Source organism: Neovison vison, chromosome 6 (assembly GCF_020171115.1).
Source record: "Neovison vison isolate M4711 chromosome 6, ASM_NN_V1, whole genome shotgun sequence".
In the NCBI taxonomy this organism is placed as follows: Eukaryota; Metazoa; Chordata; class Mammalia; order Carnivora; family Mustelidae; genus Neogale; species Neogale vison.
The window spans coordinates 149132751-149152309 of record NC_058096.1 but is presented as its reverse complement, the minus strand read 5'-3'; the positions used below and the strand labels follow the sequence as shown (position 1 = coordinate 149152309).

At 40.5% G+C, this 19559-nt stretch overlaps 2 protein-coding genes across 9 annotated transcripts in view; one reads left to right on the top strand and one right to left on the bottom strand.

Moving 5' to 3' along the window:
- Window positions 1-209: 209 nt before the first annotated feature.
- On the bottom strand, window positions 210-9544 carry OXSM (3-oxoacyl-ACP synthase, mitochondrial). Of its 5 annotated transcripts, none has more exons than XM_044252577.1 (5): window positions 9362-9544; window positions 8521-8655; window positions 4540-4882; window positions 2887-3994; window positions 210-659 (listed from the first exon to the last, which is right to left on the bottom strand). In XM_044252577.1, exons 4-5 carry the CDS (start codon window positions 3864-3866, stop codon window positions 257-259), a joined length of 1383 nt encoding a protein of 460 aa, XP_044108512.1. In that variant the 5' UTR covers window positions 3867-3994; window positions 4540-4882; window positions 8521-8655; window positions 9362-9544; the 3' UTR covers window positions 210-256. The 5 variants fall into 5 exon arrangements, with proteins under 5 accessions (XP_044108512.1, XP_044108513.1, XP_044108515.1 ...); XM_044252578.1 differs by having other exon boundaries at window positions 4540-4755; XM_044252580.1 differs by having other exon boundaries at window positions 4540-4755; window positions 8521-8570.
- A 171-nt stretch (window positions 9545-9715) lies between these two features.
- The window catches only part of NGLY1 (N-glycanase 1), a 56279-nt gene continuing 46435 nt past the window's right edge, over window positions 9716-19559 (top strand). For 2 of the 4 annotated variants that reach the window (XM_044252572.1, XM_044252576.1), the window contains exon 1: window positions 9716-9879. In XM_044252572.1, the coding sequence (XP_044108507.1) occupies window positions 9749-9879 (131 nt within the window). In that variant the 5' untranslated portion in view covers window positions 9716-9748. Of the gene's footprint in view, window positions 9880-11525; window positions 11599-14773; window positions 14909-19559 lie in introns of those variants that run through there. The other 2 variants (XM_044252573.1, XM_044252574.1) reach the window with 2 other exon arrangements.

Sequence of the window (19559 nt, the reverse complement as noted above, 5' to 3'; positions counted from 1 at the left end):
TCTAGTGGGTAAAGGTGAGGATGCTGCCCAGCATCCTATAATATACAGGACAGCTTCCCCTCCCCCAACAAAGAATTATCCTGTCCAAAATATCGATAGTGGCAGGGCTGAAAAACCCTGATACAGATGAAGGGTATTTGGGTATTGATACAGATCAATATATAGATACATATTGATATATTTATGTAAACAATTATTTCTCCATTTAATATAGTTCATATTTTTTTAAATCATATTTAATTACAAATTATTTGTCCTACATGCCAGCAATACAAAGTGTTGCATTAGTACCACCAAAACCAAAGGAATTGGTGAGTCCAATACATCTTTTCTCAATTTTCCATTCCTGTGCCTTTAGTGGAACATAATTGAGATCAAATTCTGGTTCTGTATAATCCAGGTTTAAAGTAGGTGGTAGTTTTTGATAATAACAAGCCAGAGCAGTAAAAGCTGCCTCAACTGCCCCTGCAGCTCCCAACAGATGTCCTGTGGCTCCCTTAGTTGAAGAAACTGCAAGGGCAGGTGCATGGTCTTTGAAAAGATGTTTGATAGCTTTGTTTTCAGCAGCATCTCCCAATGGGGTGGAAGTAGCATGTGCGTTGACATAGGATATCTCTTCAGGTTGTACACCTGCATCTTTTACAGCTGCAGTCATACATCTAATAAAATAAGGAAAGAAGTTCATCAGAACTAAGTTTAATTTGAACACAGGAGTCTTTATATGGCTTATAAGAAAAAAAATAAACATATATGCTAGGTGAAGAGAATCCTTTCCTCTAATAACAGAACCCCAACTTGGATTACCAGATGAATTAGAATGCCACCTGCATGGGAATAAGGAGTAACCCCCAATACCCTGGCCTGATTCAACACCATGAGCTAAACACACAGGCCTATAGGTTTTATAATCTCTAAGAAAATATATTTCCATTTGTTTGAACTGGTATTTTTCTCTGGAGGAAAAACCATGCTGACTCAAACCTAGAATAGTTTTTCTTCTAGGAATTTTTTATCAATGGGGGGGGTGTATGTATGTGTGTATGTAGTGATTCCAAATGTGGTAAAAAATTTTATAACTGTGTTTTAATTTTTTCTCGCACATTTAAATGTAAAACTTGGCATATTTCTCAATAATCTAAAAATGGCTGCACCATTACTTTGGTGCTTCAAATAACTTTTCAAAATTCTATTTAGGCTGTAAGAATGCTAAATAAATGAAGTACAACACCAAGCAAAAACAAACAAACAAACAAATCAGAAAATAAAACATTTCTCTAGAAGAATCTTTGAAAACATCATCAACATCAACACCTTCTGTTTTAGTTCCTGATCTCTGGACTGCGTATAATTCCTTAAGAGGTAGCTCCGGGTGTAATCTGAAGTGTGATGATGAAGGGTTTCACCTAAATATAACTGTTCTTCATCTAGCTGGCTACTGTTTGACACTTCTAGCACCAACAACTATTTAGTAAAACTCAAAAGCATAATTCAGGGGCCAGTAAACTATGGCCCTGGCCAGATGCCTGTTGACCCTTGAATAATATGGCTTTGAAGAGTGTGGGTCCACTTAAATGTGGATTTTTTATATTACTGTACTGTAAATGTATTTTTTCCTCCTTATGATTTTCTAAATAACTTTCTCTTTTCTCCAGCTTACCTTATTGTAAGAAAACAATATAAAATACATACACAAAATACGTGTTCATTGACTGTTTATGTTATCAGTAAGGCTTTTTGTCAACAGTAGCCTATGAGTAAAGTTTGGGAGGAGTCAAAAGTTATACATGGAATTTTTGGTTGCACAGCGGGCCAGTGCCACTGACCCCTGCATTGTTCAAAGGTCAACTGTAGCTTCACTGGAGCACATCCATTCATTTATATATTGTCTATGGCTGCTTTCACACTAGAAGACAGATTTGAACAAATTGTGACAAAGACCCTATGTCCCACAAAGCTGAAAGTACTATTTGTGCCTTTACAGAAAAGGTCTGCCAACCCCTGGCCAAGTAAACTGGTTAAAACATAATATGATCTAAGCAGGCTAATCCATTAGCTAACACATTAACAGGGATTTTTTTAAGTTAACTATCTCTTCTGCGATATCAACTTGCTTTTCAAATTGTGGTTCTCAGACCAGCAGCATCAGCATCCGCTTGAGCTTGTTAGAAAGGCAGAATCTCTAGCACCACCCCAGGCCCAGAGTCAGAGTCTGCATTTTAATATCCCTGGGTGGTGAAAAGTTAGAAAGTACTGATTTAGTAACAGCAGAACCTGGTTGAAATTGCACAGAGACCAGAGACAACTAGAAGAAAGGGTCGACATGGCTGTCTGAGATGATGAAGGGCCAAAGAAGACGACTGTGGGAGGGAGCACTCTGACAGCTGTTAAGCACAATTGGAAGTATGAAAAATTGGCAAAGACACACATGGCCCTCTTCACAACTTTACATGCCTTAACTAAAATCCAGTTTCTGTTAAGGATGTTCAAATGCTTTCAAATATTTCAAATATGTTAAAGCAAAGAATTCAAAACCGTTTTGTTTAGTCTAAATTGGAAAAACATCAAAGACAGTGTACACCACGGGTAGATACTACAATACTGGACTCCCTAATTTGAAAGTCTAATAAAATGTCTTTTTTGAAGAAATATTTTAAATAAAACTAGTCTTGGGGCACCTGGGTGGTGTGGTGGGTTGAGCAGCCCACTCTGGTTTCAGCTCAAGTTGTGATCTTCGGGTCCTAGGATTCTGGGATTCTTGCATCAATGTGGAGTCTGCTTGGGATTCTCTCCCTCGCCCTCTGCCCTTCCCACCCCCCCCACAACTGCGCACTCCCTCAAATTGGTAAATAAATCTTGAAATAAAAAAAAAACAAAACAAGTCTTTACCTTAAGGCACCCTCTCCTTCAGGGTCAGGCGCAGTTATGTGACCAGCATCACCTGAGAGTCCATAGCCCAAAATTTCTGCGTAGATCCGCGCCCCTCGTTCAACGGCATGATCATATTCTTCCAGCACCAGCACAGCTGCACCTTCTCCCATTACAAAACCATCTCTTTTGGGGTGAAATGGTCGACATGCCAACTTAGGTTCAGGGTTTGTGCTCAGAGCACGCGCTCTGGAAAACCCAGCAAGAGATAAAGGACTAATGCAAGAATCTGTACCTCCAGCCACCATCACATCAGCATCACCATGGGCTATAAATCTAAAGGAGTCTCCCACAGCATGAGCTCCTGTGGTACAGGCTGTAGACACTGCATGATTGGGGCCCTTGAGTTTATATCGAATGCTGACCTGGCCTGCTGCCATATTGACCAGAATCTTAGGAACAAAGAATGGGCTGACTTTACTATAACCTTTTGTCTGAAACATCAAAGCAGTTTCAGAAACAACTTCAAGAGGAACCATTCCCATGCCAATTGCAACTCCAGTCGCCACTTGATCAGCTTCTGTTTGAGGGTGCCAGCCAGAATCTTTCATGGCTAACTCTGCAGCCCCGATGGCCATAACGGTTGGAGAAGACATGGACTTGATATCGGATTTGGACACAAAGTTTTGTTCATTGAACTGACCTTCATCACCACCTCTTGGCACAAAAGCAGCAACACTGCAAGGGATATTCTTATACTCCTCACCGACCAGGGAAATAATTCCACTCTCTCCTCGGATGAGACGATCCCATACCAGCTGAGTTCCAACACCCAGAGGAGTCACTAAGCCAATGCCTGTAATGACAACCCGCCTACGAAATCTGAACATTGGCACGGTTCCGGAAAACCTCCTTTTACTTCCTATTAGTCGCTGGCATAATCTTGGATATACATGAGGGCTTGTCATTTTTAAGAAATTTTGCAAGCAGTTTGACAACATGATTGAGATTCGATCAGAAACACATTCCTGTAACAGATCACAACACGTCCTGGAGGTAATCGCTGTTGTTTAGATACTTTATAGGCCTAACAAGCGATAGCCGATTCCCTTCTGGTGCTCAGTGGGAGCTGTTAATGAAGACAGGGAAAACAACGTTAACATCACTTTAATTTAGACTCATCATCAAACCGTTTGGAGTTCCCTTTTTAGACTGTTAAGTACCCTCAGACATTGCAAGATAGAGAGGTGAAATGATTCTTTCAATTCACAACAGAATTACACCATGAAAAACAGGCAGTCCCAGCCTTTTATGGACTGCAGAAAGCATCCTTTATCAGGATTACCGAGGCCTTATTCCAGGTAGTATTTCTGGTGTCGATGACACAAAAAACACCAGTGCCTATCCTCTTGAGGCAGGGCTACGTGAACTTTATTGGTCTTCAAAAACATGGCGAAAACTAGGGCTTTGACCCAGGGCGGGGTTTGGAAGTGAAGGGGCGTGGCCAACTCCCCACACCACCTCTCAAGCACCACTACACACACACCCCCGAAAAAAGCACGCCCAGAGGAAAGGAAACCAGGCCCAGGCCATCAAACTCCCCCTCCCCGATTCAACCCACACCCGATGTGGCGGTGGAGGAGCAGGAGGAGAAGCGTAGCCGGCAGCAGATACCTTCACGAGGCCTCACGCCGGCCGCGCAGCCGCTGTATGCACACGCCCGGCCGCTCATGCGCGCGCACGCGCTGTGTCGGAGCTGGGTGCGGCCGGGGGCTGTTCTTCCGCGTCACCTTGGTGGAGGTCAAACTGTGGGCGGCGGCGAGGCTCCGGTTGCGGGGCTGGAAACGCCCCTCTGGCATCTCAGTGACTGGATGATAACCGAGAACGTGCCTGGGACGTGATGAGACAGATTTTTTGCCCATCAGGAAAGGACTTTGGCGAGGGGAGGGGAGTAATGGTGATGTCCAAATATTTCTGTCTGCTGGGAAAAGGGACGCAGTCATAGTCTACTGAAGTCCTTGGAAAGAATTAAGGAAATTATTGTAGCCTCAAAGTTATTACTCTGCCTCCCGAAGTTGTTTGTAATAATAAAGTAGAACTAACCAAAGTGCCCGACATCTGGAAATGGGTTATTGTACACCTAAAGGCTGCGCAGCCATTTAAAATAAGTGAATATGTGGAAAGATGTTGAAACCATGTTAGGAGACACAGGTTACAAAATAGTATATTATACCTTTTAAAATGTGTGTGTGTGTTTTAAGATCTGCAAGGATGTACAATGATTGTGAAGTTCCCCCATTTTTGCTTAGTCTAATTTACTATCTCGTCTACAATAAATAATACTTTTGTATTAATAAAGCGTTTTTACTTTTTAAAAATTACTGGTTCTGAGGCAGGGCTCCAAATGCCATGTGTAATGTCTAACAACAATGGAGACAAAAATAGAAATTGTAGACATTTATTGCTAAGTGTCTAAAAAATACAGTAACTTCATTTGTTTAGAGCTGTAAATCTATAAAGGAAAATATAACATGAAATATTAAAAAAAAGAAAGAAAGAAAGCAGCAAGATATTTATTTAGATGACCTCTGTTGCTTATGTGCTATCCCAGGTGTGAGGTTTTTGTCCTTTTTTCTTTTTTAGATAAAGGATTGATGATATAATCTGTATCTGATCCTCCGAGCCATATTTGTTTCTTTCTGAACAGTGTGTCTTGAAATGATTGTTTCTGAGTGCTCTGCCTTCATTCTCAGTTCTAGAGAATTTTGGTTAAGTTTATCTTTTCCTGGTTAGTACTAGACTTAAACGAGTTTTGAAATATACTTTGCGTAAAATAATTTAGGAAAGCCCAGTATGACCTTGAGTCTTGATCCAAGGCCTATTCAGTTACTTCTTAGATGACTTTACTCATTAGTTTTAAGAGGAATTAAACAAACACAATGTTGTTATAAAATAACTAAAACTTGAGAGAAATATCCAAACTTGCTGTCCCTTTTCATTGTTATGGAATATGTTGAAATTACAATGTGAAAGGATCCACAATATATTTTTTGAACCCAAACTCCTATGAAACATACAGTTTTAATGTGCTGTTTTTTCTCTTTTGTAATAGCACAAGATTATCTTGGATAAGAAGTGACAAATCAGTTAAAATCTTGTAGAAAAGTAAAACCACCAAAAAGTCATTTAATTTTTCTTTCTACTTCTGATCTCGTTTCCTTTGGTTTGAAAAGGGGTAAGAATGTCTATGATACTCCAATAGCCACAAAATGATTTAGTACTGTATTTCTTGCTGGTGATGCTGATGCTGATGTAACCACGGCTGTAAACTCATTATAACATCCATGAAAGCAAGGCCTGTGCTTATCTACTTCACTGCTTCACAGTACTCAGCACAGTGCCAGGCATTTGGTAGTCACTCCATAAATATTTGGTGAATGACTGAATTATGAAATGAATGAATAAACACATACACTTTATTGGTTAGTATATATGCAGTGCTTTGTGTGTGTGTGTTTTTTACCAAATGACTTTTTTTTTTTTCTTTTCACAGTAACGTTTTTGTTTCATCAGTTCTAGGGCTGTCTGTGTGTAAGGTATGATCATAAGTTTTGTCTTTCCTACTTCTTTAACAATCTCTTGCGTCCTCCATCACACTACTTTGTATAAACAGGTGCTCAAAAATGTTGGTTAGTCACTTAGTGCACTCACACAATAGTGAATCACCATACCAATTCCTCAAAGGCTTCACCTCCTCTCCCTGTTACAGACTTCAATCCCAGGGAAATTTAATGGGTTCTTTCTTTTTTCTATTCCATTTAAGAATAGTGCCCCCATGTGTCAACTCTAACAATGGTATGCTTAATAAAGCTGGAATCTTAAAAAAAAAAAAAAAATTAATTATTATTTTGCAGGAAAAAAAATCAAGTAAAGGAATGGAAAGTTCAATGCTAATTTAAAACTAGAACACCCTTAAAAAAAAAAAAACCTAGAACACCCTTGAGTTGACGCAATGTTAAAAAGTATAAAGAGATTAAGAGTAGCCTACTATCTTCAACTTTTCTAAAGGAACTGAAAAATCAAAATATTTTCAACTTGATTTAGTGGAAGAAGCAGACAGGGAAAACAATGAGTCGAAGTCACTTATAATAAACTCTCTTAACCAGCTTATGCATAAATGGTGATACCCAAGAAAGACTGTACTTAAGAACTTCAACGGGAGTATTGGTAAATAGTAATTTGGAATGCTTTAAATTTCAGGTGACTTAAACAATAACTTACTGAATTACCCTCAAAATGATTTCTATGATTCCTTGGATTGCATTATCACCAGCATGAACTTTATGGCATTGGTTTTCACACTGTGTTTGCATGTTCCCCACAAAGATACCTGGTGACCATTACCTCTGTTAAGGCACAGGCTAAGCTGATGGCATTCTGCCAACACCCCCCCCCCTTAAATTCTACAGCATATCCACTTTGGTGCTTTCTACATACTGGGTTTCCTCCTGAGAATTTATTTGAAAGAGAACAAAAAGTGGTGTTACTTTTTTTTAAAAAGTCAAAATACTATATAGTATATAATAACTTGAAGCTATTATAAGGATAAATATGAAAAAAGAAATTCAAATTAAGGTGAAAGTAATTTTTTGTTTTGTTTTGTTTTACAGAGAGAGAGACAGTGAGAGGGAACACAAGCAGGGGTAGTGGGAGAGGGAGAAGCAGGCTTCCCGGCCAAGGAGGGAGCCGGATGATGGGCTCAATCCCAGAACCCTGGGATCATAACCTGAGCCGAAGGCAGACACTTAACAACTGAGCCACCCAGGTGCCCCCTAAGGTGATATAGTTTGTGGTTAGAGACACCTAGCTATAATTCTAGGCCCCCTTCCCTGCACCTTTCTATCCTTAGAGTTGTGGATGGTACATGTAGAGCTAGGGACATTTCCCAGCCTTCCCTCTTTTCTCTAGATGGGGCTTCATTTTCTCCAATTATATGGTAGAGAGAAAATGCTGTATGTCATTTTGGGCCCATGTGGTTAAGAAGCAGGTATGCCTTCTTTTTGCCCAACCACTAACTAAATGCAGAAGTCTCTGAGGCCTTAGGGCAGGAGTTAGCGAACTACAGGCCAATTCCAGCAGGCTGCCCATTTTTGTGAAGTGTCATGGGAATGCGGCCATGACCATTCATATTAAAGTACCATCTACAGAACTACAAGTGCAGAGGCAGAATTAAAGAGTTGAAACAGAGACCCTATGGCCACAAAGCCTTAAACATTACAATCCGGCCCTTTACAAAACTGTTTGTTGACCTCTATTCTACAGGATGGAAGAAGCCTGGGAGCCTGAATCATTACATGGAGGAAAGCAGCCCATTGATTAATGACACCTGCTTTTTAAACTGCTATGTGAACAAGAAATTTCTCTTGTGTTAAGTCACTAAAACTTTTAATTACAGCACACTGGTCTTGGAAGCTGTTCCAAAAAGCTACATATTAAAAACTTTTCCTGCATATCTAGCAGATGAATGGTAATTGAAGCACATGGCTTGGCTCAAGTCTTGCTCTGAGATACTGGAAGAAAACTTCAAATTTAAGAAGCAAACAGAAGATAAATCATCAAGAACATTTAAATAAGTAACTTACGCAAATAACTTACCTTAAAAGCACAAGGTCAAGAGAATATTTGTTGAAGTTTGAAAGATATGTCTGCAAAGAAGGAGGCCATTGGTAAAGCACATTTTCAAGGACATGGCAAGGCAGAGAATGGATTTAAGAAGTTAGGATTCATCTTCTAAAAGGAATAAAGGACATTAATGACATGATTTACCTATGAAGCAAAGTCACAAAATAACACCTGCCCTTACCATGTGAGATGCATATTTTTACTCCCAACCGCCCCCTCCCATTTTATTCTATTCTATTTTGTCCTTATGGTACATATGCTGGTCACCACATGGTAAATTGAGACCACAACCCACTACGTTGCAACCTGGGTTTGAAAACTAATTCTTGGGGCTCCTGGGTGGCTCAATGGGTTAAAGCCTCTACTCAGGTCATGATCCCAGGGTCCTGAGATCGAGTCCTCCATCGAGCCACATCCGGCTCTCTGCTCAGCAGGGAGCCTGCTTTCTCCCCCACCCCACCCCGCCTGCCTCCCTGCCTACTTGTGATTTCTGTCAAATAAATAAAAATCTTTTTTTAAAAAAAACTAATTCTTTACAGAGACGTCATGCTATTTGAACTAGCACTTATGAAAAAGATTTTTCCATCATTCATCTAATTCTAAAAAGAATCTATATATACCAGAAACCCAGTAGAGTTTACAGACACCCATTTTAAACATTTGTTTTATACATGGTTTTAAGCATTTGTCGCTCGGTCCTTCTGGGGTCTTTCATCCACACTTATCTAGGAACACCGAGCAGTCTTCGAGGAGGAAGCTGTAAGACTGTTTTGTCTGGGGGGAAAGGGGTGGTTGTACTATGGCGTTTTCCCACCTTGGCTGGATCAATGGAAGACCACACTTGGGCGCGGAAGGAGCCGGGTTTCTGGGACAAACTGGCCAGCGTGGGCCAGCCCCACCCAGCTGAAGCCCCCGGGCCCTGACAGCCAAGCCCCTTCTTTCTGATCGAAGCCCGAGGCCCTTGGCGATGACGCCAGGTTTGGACTCCAGGTCCAAACCCCCGGCTGTCCCAGAGACGCCTGCAGCCCGCCCGGCTGAGGCCACCCCCGCCCCGGCCCCTGCCCCTCCCCGCCGAGCCCCCGACCTCCGGGTCGAGTGCCCCGCCCCTCCCGGCTCGCCGCAGAGGAGGCCGCGCGCTGTAGCGCCTGCTCAGTGCGGGACGCGGCGCGCGAGGGGCGGCGACGGCCGCGGGCGCTCAAGCATGGCGGCAGCGGCGCTGGGCGGCTCGTCGGGTTCCGCGTCCCCGGCAGTGGCCGAGCTGTGCCAAAACACCCCGGAGACCTTTCTGGAGGCCTCCAAGCTGTTGCTCACCTATGCGGACAACATCCTCAGGTGCGGGGCTGAGGAGTCGCGCGGAGGGGCGGGGGTGCCACGGCGGACGGTGAGGGGGCGCCTGGTTGGCCTGGGTTTAGGGGTGCCCGCTCGGGCCCCGAAGGGTGGCGAGGCCAAAAGGGACTGGGGTCTGAGCCTGCCTTGGCTCAGTATCGGAGCCCACGGGCTAGGGGCCTCGAGACCCGGTCTGGCTACTCCCTCCCGAGAAGAGTAAGTTTCTCTGCACTTGTGACTTGGCACGTAATGTCGGGGTGTTCTAGGATGAACTGGAGGTCGCGGGGATGGTGCAGGGTGGAGGAAGGTGAGAAGGCGTACCTTAAACATTTGCCTCCTTTCGGGTTAGCTGTCTTAATGTCAGCACAGAAACGGTAACAGTGTTTCATTCCCAATGCGTGGATTTTACCGAACAGAGTGCCTTAGCCACAGGCTTGTGAGAAGTTAGTCTCTACAAAATCCTCGCCCCAGCGTTTTGTGACTACCGTAATATTAAAGCATACTACTACTGAAGTGGTGGGGGATTTACATTTTTATGGTCTTTTCCTGCCCGCTTTTGTTGGTTGAAATATTATTAACCATATTAAAGTTATAATTTTCATATTGATACCGGGATTCTGCTTTTCAACATGACCTTTTAAATAAGAATTGATAAAGGTTACCTTGGCTGAGAGTAATTTGTTTCATTCTCTTGTGAGCGAAAGTACACTTGTAGATCCTTAAGGGACCTTACAGGTTTGGGATGCAAGTTTGATTATTCATTTTGAATCATTATCTGCTTTAGTTCTTAGATCAAATCATGTAGTGGCTTGTGTGGGGGAGGGAAATGGAACCGAGGGTAAAAAATGAGCTCCAGCTGCCAGGTACTTGTGGGGTTACCTTATTCATCAGGTCACCCTGATTATTATCTAGGTCTTCTCGCCCACCTCACCCCTTGGTGCACTTTTTCTTCTAAGTGGCGGGTATATTGGCATGAAGTCTAAAAGGAAATTCTTAGTTTCAAGGTTATAGATTTGATGTGACCCAATTTTAGAGACAGTGGTTACAAATGTAGTGTTTTAACCCATGGTATTTCATTGTTCATGGCAATATATTGTTCATAGAGGTAGCATTAAGGATTTTAAAAGTAAATTGAAGGAAAAATGAGCCTTTATTATATGTCAAATGCCATAAGGGATGTGCAGCATGTGTAGTGTACACAGCTACACAATTGTGACCTATGTGGAGACTGCCTTTCTCCTCTGTGACACCTTCTCAACTCACCCCTACCTTGTGAGGTCTAACAGGTCTTCAAAGCACAGGGATGCCAATAGACTCTGCATGAATGAACTCATAAGCCAAGTCCTCTAGGTCTTACTGAGCTGGGACCTCCAAACTGGAAAGCTACCAAACTATATAAATCCCATTATTCAGAAAAGGGAAGTGGCCTTGTAATAGGATTCACTTCTGCTTTTAATCTAGTGAAACCCAAAATGCTAAGATCAAGGTGTTTTGAGGAAGGAAAATTTTGCATGCAAATAATGACTTGGCATCATAATTACCATTATGAATATTTATCAAACTCATAGAAGAAGCTTGGCATGCTGTCAGTTCATTTTACAGTCTTTCATATGGCTTGTGTTTCTGATCTGATTTCTGTTTCTGATTCAAAGGGTATTGAATTAGGAATCTGGAACTCATAATTGAAGATGGTATGAAAAGCTACCCTTGTTAGTTTAAGTACAGGTATACCTTGTTTTATTGCTCTTCACTTTATTGTGCTTTGCAAATACTGGCTTTTTGTTTGTTTTGTTTTTTACAAATTGAAGTTTTGTGGTGTTGAGTGAGTCTATTGGTTCCATTTTTTCCAACAGCTCACTTTGTGTCTCTGTGTCACATTTTGGTAATTCTTGTAATATTCAAACTTTTTCATTGTTATATTTGTTTTGGTGATCTGTGATCAGTGAGCTCTTTCAGTTAATTGAAATATAGTTTACACACAATGTTACATTAGTTTCAGTAGTACAACATAGTGATTCTACAAGTCTATACATTTTGTGGTGCTCACAAGTGTAATTGCCATCCATCACATACAGTTCTATTATAACACCATTAACTTTATTCCTTATATGTATCTCTTATCTCCATGACTTTTTTTTTTTAAACTGAGCTCTGTCCAGTGTGGGGCTTGAACTCATGACCCCAAGATGAAGAGTCACATGCTCTACTGACTGAGCCAGCCAGGCGCCCCACCCCCACACCCGTGACTTACTTATTCTATAACTGGAAGCCTATATCTCCCACTCCCCTTCACCCATTTTGCCCATCTTACATTTCCGCCTCCACCCCTGCAACCATCTTTTGTACTCTGTTTTTATGTGTTTGATTCTAATTTTTGTTTACTTCGTTTTTTTTATCCACATAGAGGTGAAATTATGTGATATTTGTCTTTCTCTTTTTGACTTACTTCTCTTATCATAATGCTGTCTATTTACGTCCATCCATGTTGTTGCAGATGATAAGATCTCATTCTTTTTATGGCTGAATAATATTCCATTGTGATTATGTATACCACATCTTCTTTCTTCTGTGATCAGTTATCTTTTTTTTTTTTAATTTTTTTATTTTTTATAAACATTTATTTTTATCCCCAGGGGTACAGGTCTGTGAATCACCAGGTTTACACACTTCACAGCACTCACCAAAGCACATACCCTCCCCAATGTCCATAACCCCACCCCCCTTCTCCCAACCCCCCTCCCCCCAGCAACCCTCAGTTTGTTTTGTGAGATTAAGTGTCACTTATGGTTTGTCTCCCTCCCAATCCCATCTTGTTTCATTTATTCTTCTCCTACCCACTTAAGCCCCCATGTTGCATGTGATCAGTTATCTTTGATGTTAATACTGTTTTGGGATGCACCAACTGCACCTACATAAGATGGTAGACTTAATCTATAAAGGCTGTGTGTGTTTTGACTGCTCCACCCATCGGCCCTTCTCCTGTCCCTCTCTCTTCCTTAGGCCTCCTTGTGTCCTTACACACAATAATTATTGAAATTAGACCCATCAGTAACCCTGCAGTGGCCAGGTGTTGCAGTGAAAGGAAGGGCTGCACGTCTCTCAGTTTAAACCCAAAACTAGAAGTAATTCAGCTTAGTGAAGGCATGTCAAAATCCATGATAGCCCAAAAGGTAGGCCTATTGTACCAAACAGCCAAGTTGCAAATGCAAAAGAGAAGTTCTTGTTTTGTTTTCTGTTTTTTGGTTTTTGGTTTTTTAAGAGAAGTGCTTTAAGGAGATTAAAAGTGCTACTCCAGTGAACATACAAATGATGAGAAGGCAAAACAGCCTTATTGCTACTAATGGAAGAAGTTTTAGTGGTCTAGATAGAGGATGAAGCCAACCACAACATTTTCCTAAAACCAAAGCCTAATCCTGAGCAAGGCCCTACCTCTTCAGTTCTCTGAAGGTTGAGAGAGGTGAGAAAACTGAAGAAGAAAAGTTGCAGGTTAGTTGAGGTTGGTCAATGAGGTGTAAGGAGAGAAGTTGTCTCCATAACACAAAAGAGCAAGTAGCAGCAAGTGCTGATGAGAAGCTGCAAGTTATCCAGAAGACCTAGCTAAGGTGATTCATGAAGGTGGCTATACTACAGCAGATTTTCAGTGTAGACCAGATAGCCTTTTATTGGAAGAAGATGCCATCTAAGATCTCATAGCCAGAAAAGAGAAGTCAATGTCTGACTTCAAAAGACAGGCTGATGTTATGTTAGGGGTTAATACAGCTGGTGACTTTACGTTGAAGTCAGTCTTATTAGCCACGCTGAAAATCCTAGGGCCCTTAAGAATTATGCCAAATCTATTTGGCCTATACTCTGTAAATGGAAAAAACAAAGCGTGGATGACAGCGCATCTATTTGCTATGCAATTTACTGACTGCCACTGTTGAGACCTGCTCAGGAAAAAAGATTTCATTCAAAATACTGCTCATTGACAATGCACCTGGTCACCTAAGAGCTCTGATGGAAATGTACAGTAACATAATGTTGTTTTCATGCCTGCTAACATCCATTCTGCAACACCCATTCTGCAACCCATGGATCAAGGAGTCATTTGGACTTTCAAGTCTTTTTAACGATTACATTTTGTAGAGCTATAGCTGCCATAGATAATAATTACTCTGATGGATCGGGACAAAGTAAGTTGACAATCTTTTAGAAAGGATTCCTCATTCTAGATACCATTAACATTTGTGATTCATGGAAGGGGGTCAAAATATCAACCTTACTAGGCATTTGGAAGAAATAGATTCCAACCCTCATGGATGACTTTGAGGAAAGACTTCAGTGGAGGAGGGAACTACAAATGTGGTGGAAACGCAAGAGAACTCAAATTAGAAGTGGAACCTATAGGGGCGCCTGGGTGGCTCAGTGGGTTAAGCCTCTGCCCTCTGCTCAGGTCATGATCCCAGAGTCCTGGGATCAAGCCCCGCCTTGGGCTCTCTGCTCAGCGGGGAGCCTGCTTCCCTTCCCCTCTCTCTCGGCCTGCTTCTCTGCCTACTTGTGATCTATATCTGTCAAATAAATAAAATCTTTAGAAAAAAAAAAAAAGTGGAGCCTACAGATACAGCTAAATTGCTGCAATCTCTTGATAAAACTTTCATGGATGAAGAGTTGCTTCTTAAGGATTAGCAAAGGAAGTGGTGACCTGAGATGGAATCTGCTGGTGAAGATGCTGTGAAGATTGTTGATATGACAACAAAGAATTTAGACTATAACATAGTTTGTTGATAAAGCAGCAACAGGGTTTGAGGGGACTGACTCCAATTTTGGAAGATGTTCTATCTAACAGCATTGCATGTTACAGAGAAATTGTTCATGAAAGAAAGGGTCAATTGATACAGCAAACTTCATTGTCTTGTTTTAGGAAATTGCCCCACCGACACCAGCCTTTAGCAACCATCAACATTGAGGCAAACCCTCCACCAGCAAAAAGATTACAATTCACTGAAAATTCATATGGTATTTAACATTTTTTAGCATTAAAGTATGTTTAATTAAGGTATGTACAATTTTTAAAAACATAATGCTATTAAACACTTAATAGACTACCGAATAGTATAAACATAACTTTTATATGGAGTGGGAAATTTTAAAAATTCATTTGACTTGCTTTAGTGTAATGTTCACTTTATTACTGTGGTCTAGACTCAAAACTATAATACCTCAGAGCTGCGCTTACAGTAGTATTGGTCCCTGCTCTTAAATTAGTTTAAATTCCTTTAGGCTTCAGGAGGTTAGAAAACACTCTTTTTTCCCACTTCTAAGTCCAGTGACTTGTTAACCTCTAAACAGAAAAACCTCTGATCTCTTTTTGATTCTAATTACACTACCTTATAGATCCATTACTCTGACTTGTTGAAGAATAGAGAAAACCAAGAGTTCTGTTCCTTTTGCTGTTTTGGGAAATTGATCGGTGTTAAAGATAAGGGACTATGTCAGGGATGTTGTCTTGATATATCTTGTTCCTGCCTCAGGGTTTGACATAGTATCTTATGAAATAAGTGCTGAAATAAGAATTTCATTAGTAGGTGTTTTGGGGTTGTTTTTTTTAAAAGATTTTATTTATTTGTCAGAGGGCACAAGCAGGGGAAGCAGCAGAGGGAGAGGGAAAAGAAGGCTTCCTGCCAAACAGAGACCCTGATACAGGGCTTGATCCCAGGACCCTGAGATCATGACCCAACCCACCCAGGCACCCCTTGTTTTGTTTTTTTAACAGCATTACTTGTCACAGCACTCAAGTGAAGATAATACCTTTGATTACATTTCAGATTTCTGCTTCAGGTGATGTTTGCTTATTCCCCAACTAAGAGTCGTAAAGCTAATGAAATTCTAGAATAAAATGTAAGCTAATTCAATACGATATGCTATGGGTTTGAGACTTTTTCCTTTTTTTTTTTTTAAGTTCACTAACTTCTAGATAAAGATGAGCTGTCTCAGTACTAATCTACTTTGCAAAGTTCATAATAGTTTGACTAGCATGTGTTCCGTAGATAATTTGCTCCTTTCATTCTTTAAAAAAGATGGTTGATTTCCTTTGCAAACTGCACACAGTTATTGGTTACAAACTGCATTGCGTATGGTTGGGAAGGGCCAAGAATGGAAAGTGGTTTCTTCCAAGAAAAAAGTTATGTTTAGGAGAAGAACACAAGTATGGAAAGTAGCCACAGCATTAAATCTAGAGAACAATTGGAAGACAGTGTTCAAGCAGTTACATGTTTATGTCTGGAGATAGCAGAGGGACCAGTGTGGAAGAGTTTTGAGAATGGAGGTTTGGTAAGATGGGATAGGTTCAAGAAATAGCAGAGAACATATGTTTGGCATAAGAAGCAAGAGAAAATAATTTTACTTTCTAAAGTCAAAGAGAAACATGAAGGAGTTTCATGTAGAATAGTAAGGCACAAGCATGGGTTTCATTTGTGAAGCTATTACAGTAATCATAAGCATAATTGGGGATAGAATGTAGAAAGAACAATCAGAGGCAGGGATTGGCAGTTCTTGATGACAGAATGCAATGAGTAGAGGAGACAAAATAATTCAAATAACTTCAGGTTTCTAATCTAGGTGACTGTTGACAACTAGAGAAATTGAGAGAGGGAAGTTAATTGAGGATTGGTGAGTTTGTTGGTGTATTGTATCGTGGAGAGTATGTAAGCTTTGTAATCAGACCAATGGTTTGAATCCCAGTCAACCATTTCCTAAGAGAAATGTGGCTCTAGGCAGTTTACGTAAAGTCTCTGGGTTTCAGTTTCCTCATTTTTTTTTCAGTTTCCTCAATTTTTTTTTTAAATTTATTTATTTGTCAAAGAGAGAGAGAGCATAAAAGCAGGCAGAGTGGCAGGCAGAGGCAGAGAGAGAAGCAGGCTCCCCGCCAAACAAGGAGCCCAACGCGGAACTTGATCCCAGAACTCTGGGATCATGACCTGAGCCAAAGGCAGCGGCTCAACCAACTGAGCCACCCAGGCGTTCCCAGTTTCCTCAATTTTAAGAGGAAAGAAAAGTGCCTGCATTATAGGATTCTTGCAAAAGAGATTATTCAGTTTTTTTCATGTTGAACAAGCTAGATTATGTGTGTGGTTCCCTTTTTGTCAGCCACATAGAGTGGTAGAGTTAGAGTCAGAGATGGTTCCCAGATGGTTCTAAAGATGTTTTTGAAAAATTTACATGTATCACAGAAGAATAGATTTTCAGAAGGATTAGAAATATTTTCTATTTTCTAAATGGCCTGCAAATCAACTTTTGTGATTAGTAATAAATACAAGATTATAGGATCTCTTGTGTACTAGATTTCTATTTATGTAAACCCTTTCTAAGATTATGAATTCTAAAGAGGTAGAGGGCCAGTAAATGGCTAAATATATTTAATTACCAGCATTTCTGAAATTCTAAAATAGAAACATTGAAGGTTTTCTTTTTTCTGAGTCTGTGACCTCTGGGAAACCTACTGTTAACATGTCTTAGGATCTTTTTTGGGTAACTGGGTGGCTTGGGCAGTTAAGTGTCTGCCTTTGGCTAAAGTCATGAGCCCAGGGTCAGGGGATCAAGCCCTTCAACAAGCCCTGCATCTGGACTCCCTACCCAGTGGGGAACCTGCTTATGTGCAGTCATGCACGTATGCTCTCACTCTCTCTCAAATAAAGTCTTTTAGAAACAAATCTTTTTTTTAAAGATTTTATTTTTTTGTTTATTTTAGAGAGAAGGGGGTGGGGGAGTTGGGATTTAGAAGTGAGAGGAACAGGGAAAGAATCACAAGCAAACCCCATGCTGAGCACAGAGCCTGACCTGAGGGTTTGCTCCCATGATCCTGAGATCATGACCTGAGCCGAAACTAAGAACCTGACCCTCAACTGACTGAGCCACCCAGGTCCCCCAGTGTGTCTTAAGATCTTAAATATATGGTCAGTTCTGACTTTGAAGGTAAAAAGCATGGATTTTTTTCTACCATTCAGTAATAAAAACAAAGACAGCAAAATGTATTCAAAGTGGTAGTGAGGTGCAGGACATTTTGCTGCCCTTTCACGATCTCATTCTTTTTAACATCGTCCAACAAACACACCAAAAAAAAAAAAAAAAAAAAAAAAAGGTAAAAATTATTGCAAACAAGCAAGATAAATATTACAAATTGCAGAAATAGTTAAGGGTCAGCAGAGGTAGAAAAAAACACATTGAATTATTACACCAAAAAATACTTGAGAAAAATCTACAGAGGAAATTAAGTTAATGAAAGAAGAAAATGAAGCAAAAATAAACGTGATCCTTAGGGCTACTTTAGCCACTGCCAGATAAGGAGAATAGTAACGAGTTCAAGGATGGTGGATACTTGGGGATGATGCTGTGAAGCTAGAGATTTAGAAAGTGTTTGTTTGGTACTTTTCCAGAGGCAGGGAATGGGATCTGTTGGATTTGAGCTCTGATGGCTTTATGGCCAAATTCCCTCTGCCTTTGAGGGCTTCAGGACAAACTTTTGGCACTATTGTATGTTCAGTGCTATGGCTGGTGTGCTCAGCATATTTAAAAACAGGAAGATAGAATTTGGGTAGCCAGACATTACTGTTGGTCTTTTTGGTTTTTGTTTGCATTATTTTTTTAGTGAGAAAAACAGATAAATGGTATTGTGAGACCCATAATGTTAAAAGACAGAAAATTGCTGACTAGACCAGAAAAGCTGTATCAAGAGTTACTTTGAAACATGTATCAAAATAATAAGCTGTATCAGATCAACTAGTCTAGGTTGTTTTTTGTTTTGTTTTTTTTTTTTTAAAGATTTTATTTATTTATTTATTTGACAGAGAGAAATCACAAGTAGATGGAGAGGCAGGCAGAGAGAGAGAGGGAAGCAGGCTCCCCGCTGAGCAGAGAGCCCGATGTGGGACTCGATCCCAGGACCCTGAGATCATGACCTGAGCTGAAGGCAGCGGCTTAACCCACTGAGCCACCCAGGCGCCCCACTAGTCTAGGTTTTATAAGAATTTTTAAACAGTGGTGAAAGAGGGAGGAAAAAATATAAAATTAAAGCCAGAGAAAGACTGATCATGTAAAAATCTGGGAGCTATTGGGGGAAAAATAGGTTAAAAAAAATCAGGCAGTTTTGCACCAGTACATTATATCCTCCTGGTGGTACTGATGGTTATGACCCTGTAAAATGTGTTGAATATCATGAAAAGATGTTTCATTTATCTATAACTGGCCTTGATAAAGTAAGAATATTGTATAGTTTAATGTTTTTTACGTGGTAAGAAAAGGAGGCACACTTATGATATAATGTGGCGTAAATGCCAGGGATGCTAAGTATCTTGCTGTGTTCAGGGCAGTCCCTACAACAAAGACCTCAAATGTCAATAATGCCAAGGTTGAGAAACTCTCATTTAAAACAAAGAATAAAAGAGTGGCACATATATTTTTCTTTGTGTTTTTTAACCATCCATGTTGAAGAACAGTGTTTTCATTTTTAATTTCCAATTTTTTGTGGCTCTGTAACTTTGTAAAGTACAATAAAAATTTCATGGCAAATTGTTATAAAATTGCTGAGTAGTCTCAATTTCTGCACTTCTCATGAATGACTAACAAGGAGTTTACAGGTGGGCACCAGTCTGTGGACCTTTTGAATAATACTATTTTAGACCTTTATCTCTGAGTATTCTGTAATAAACTTG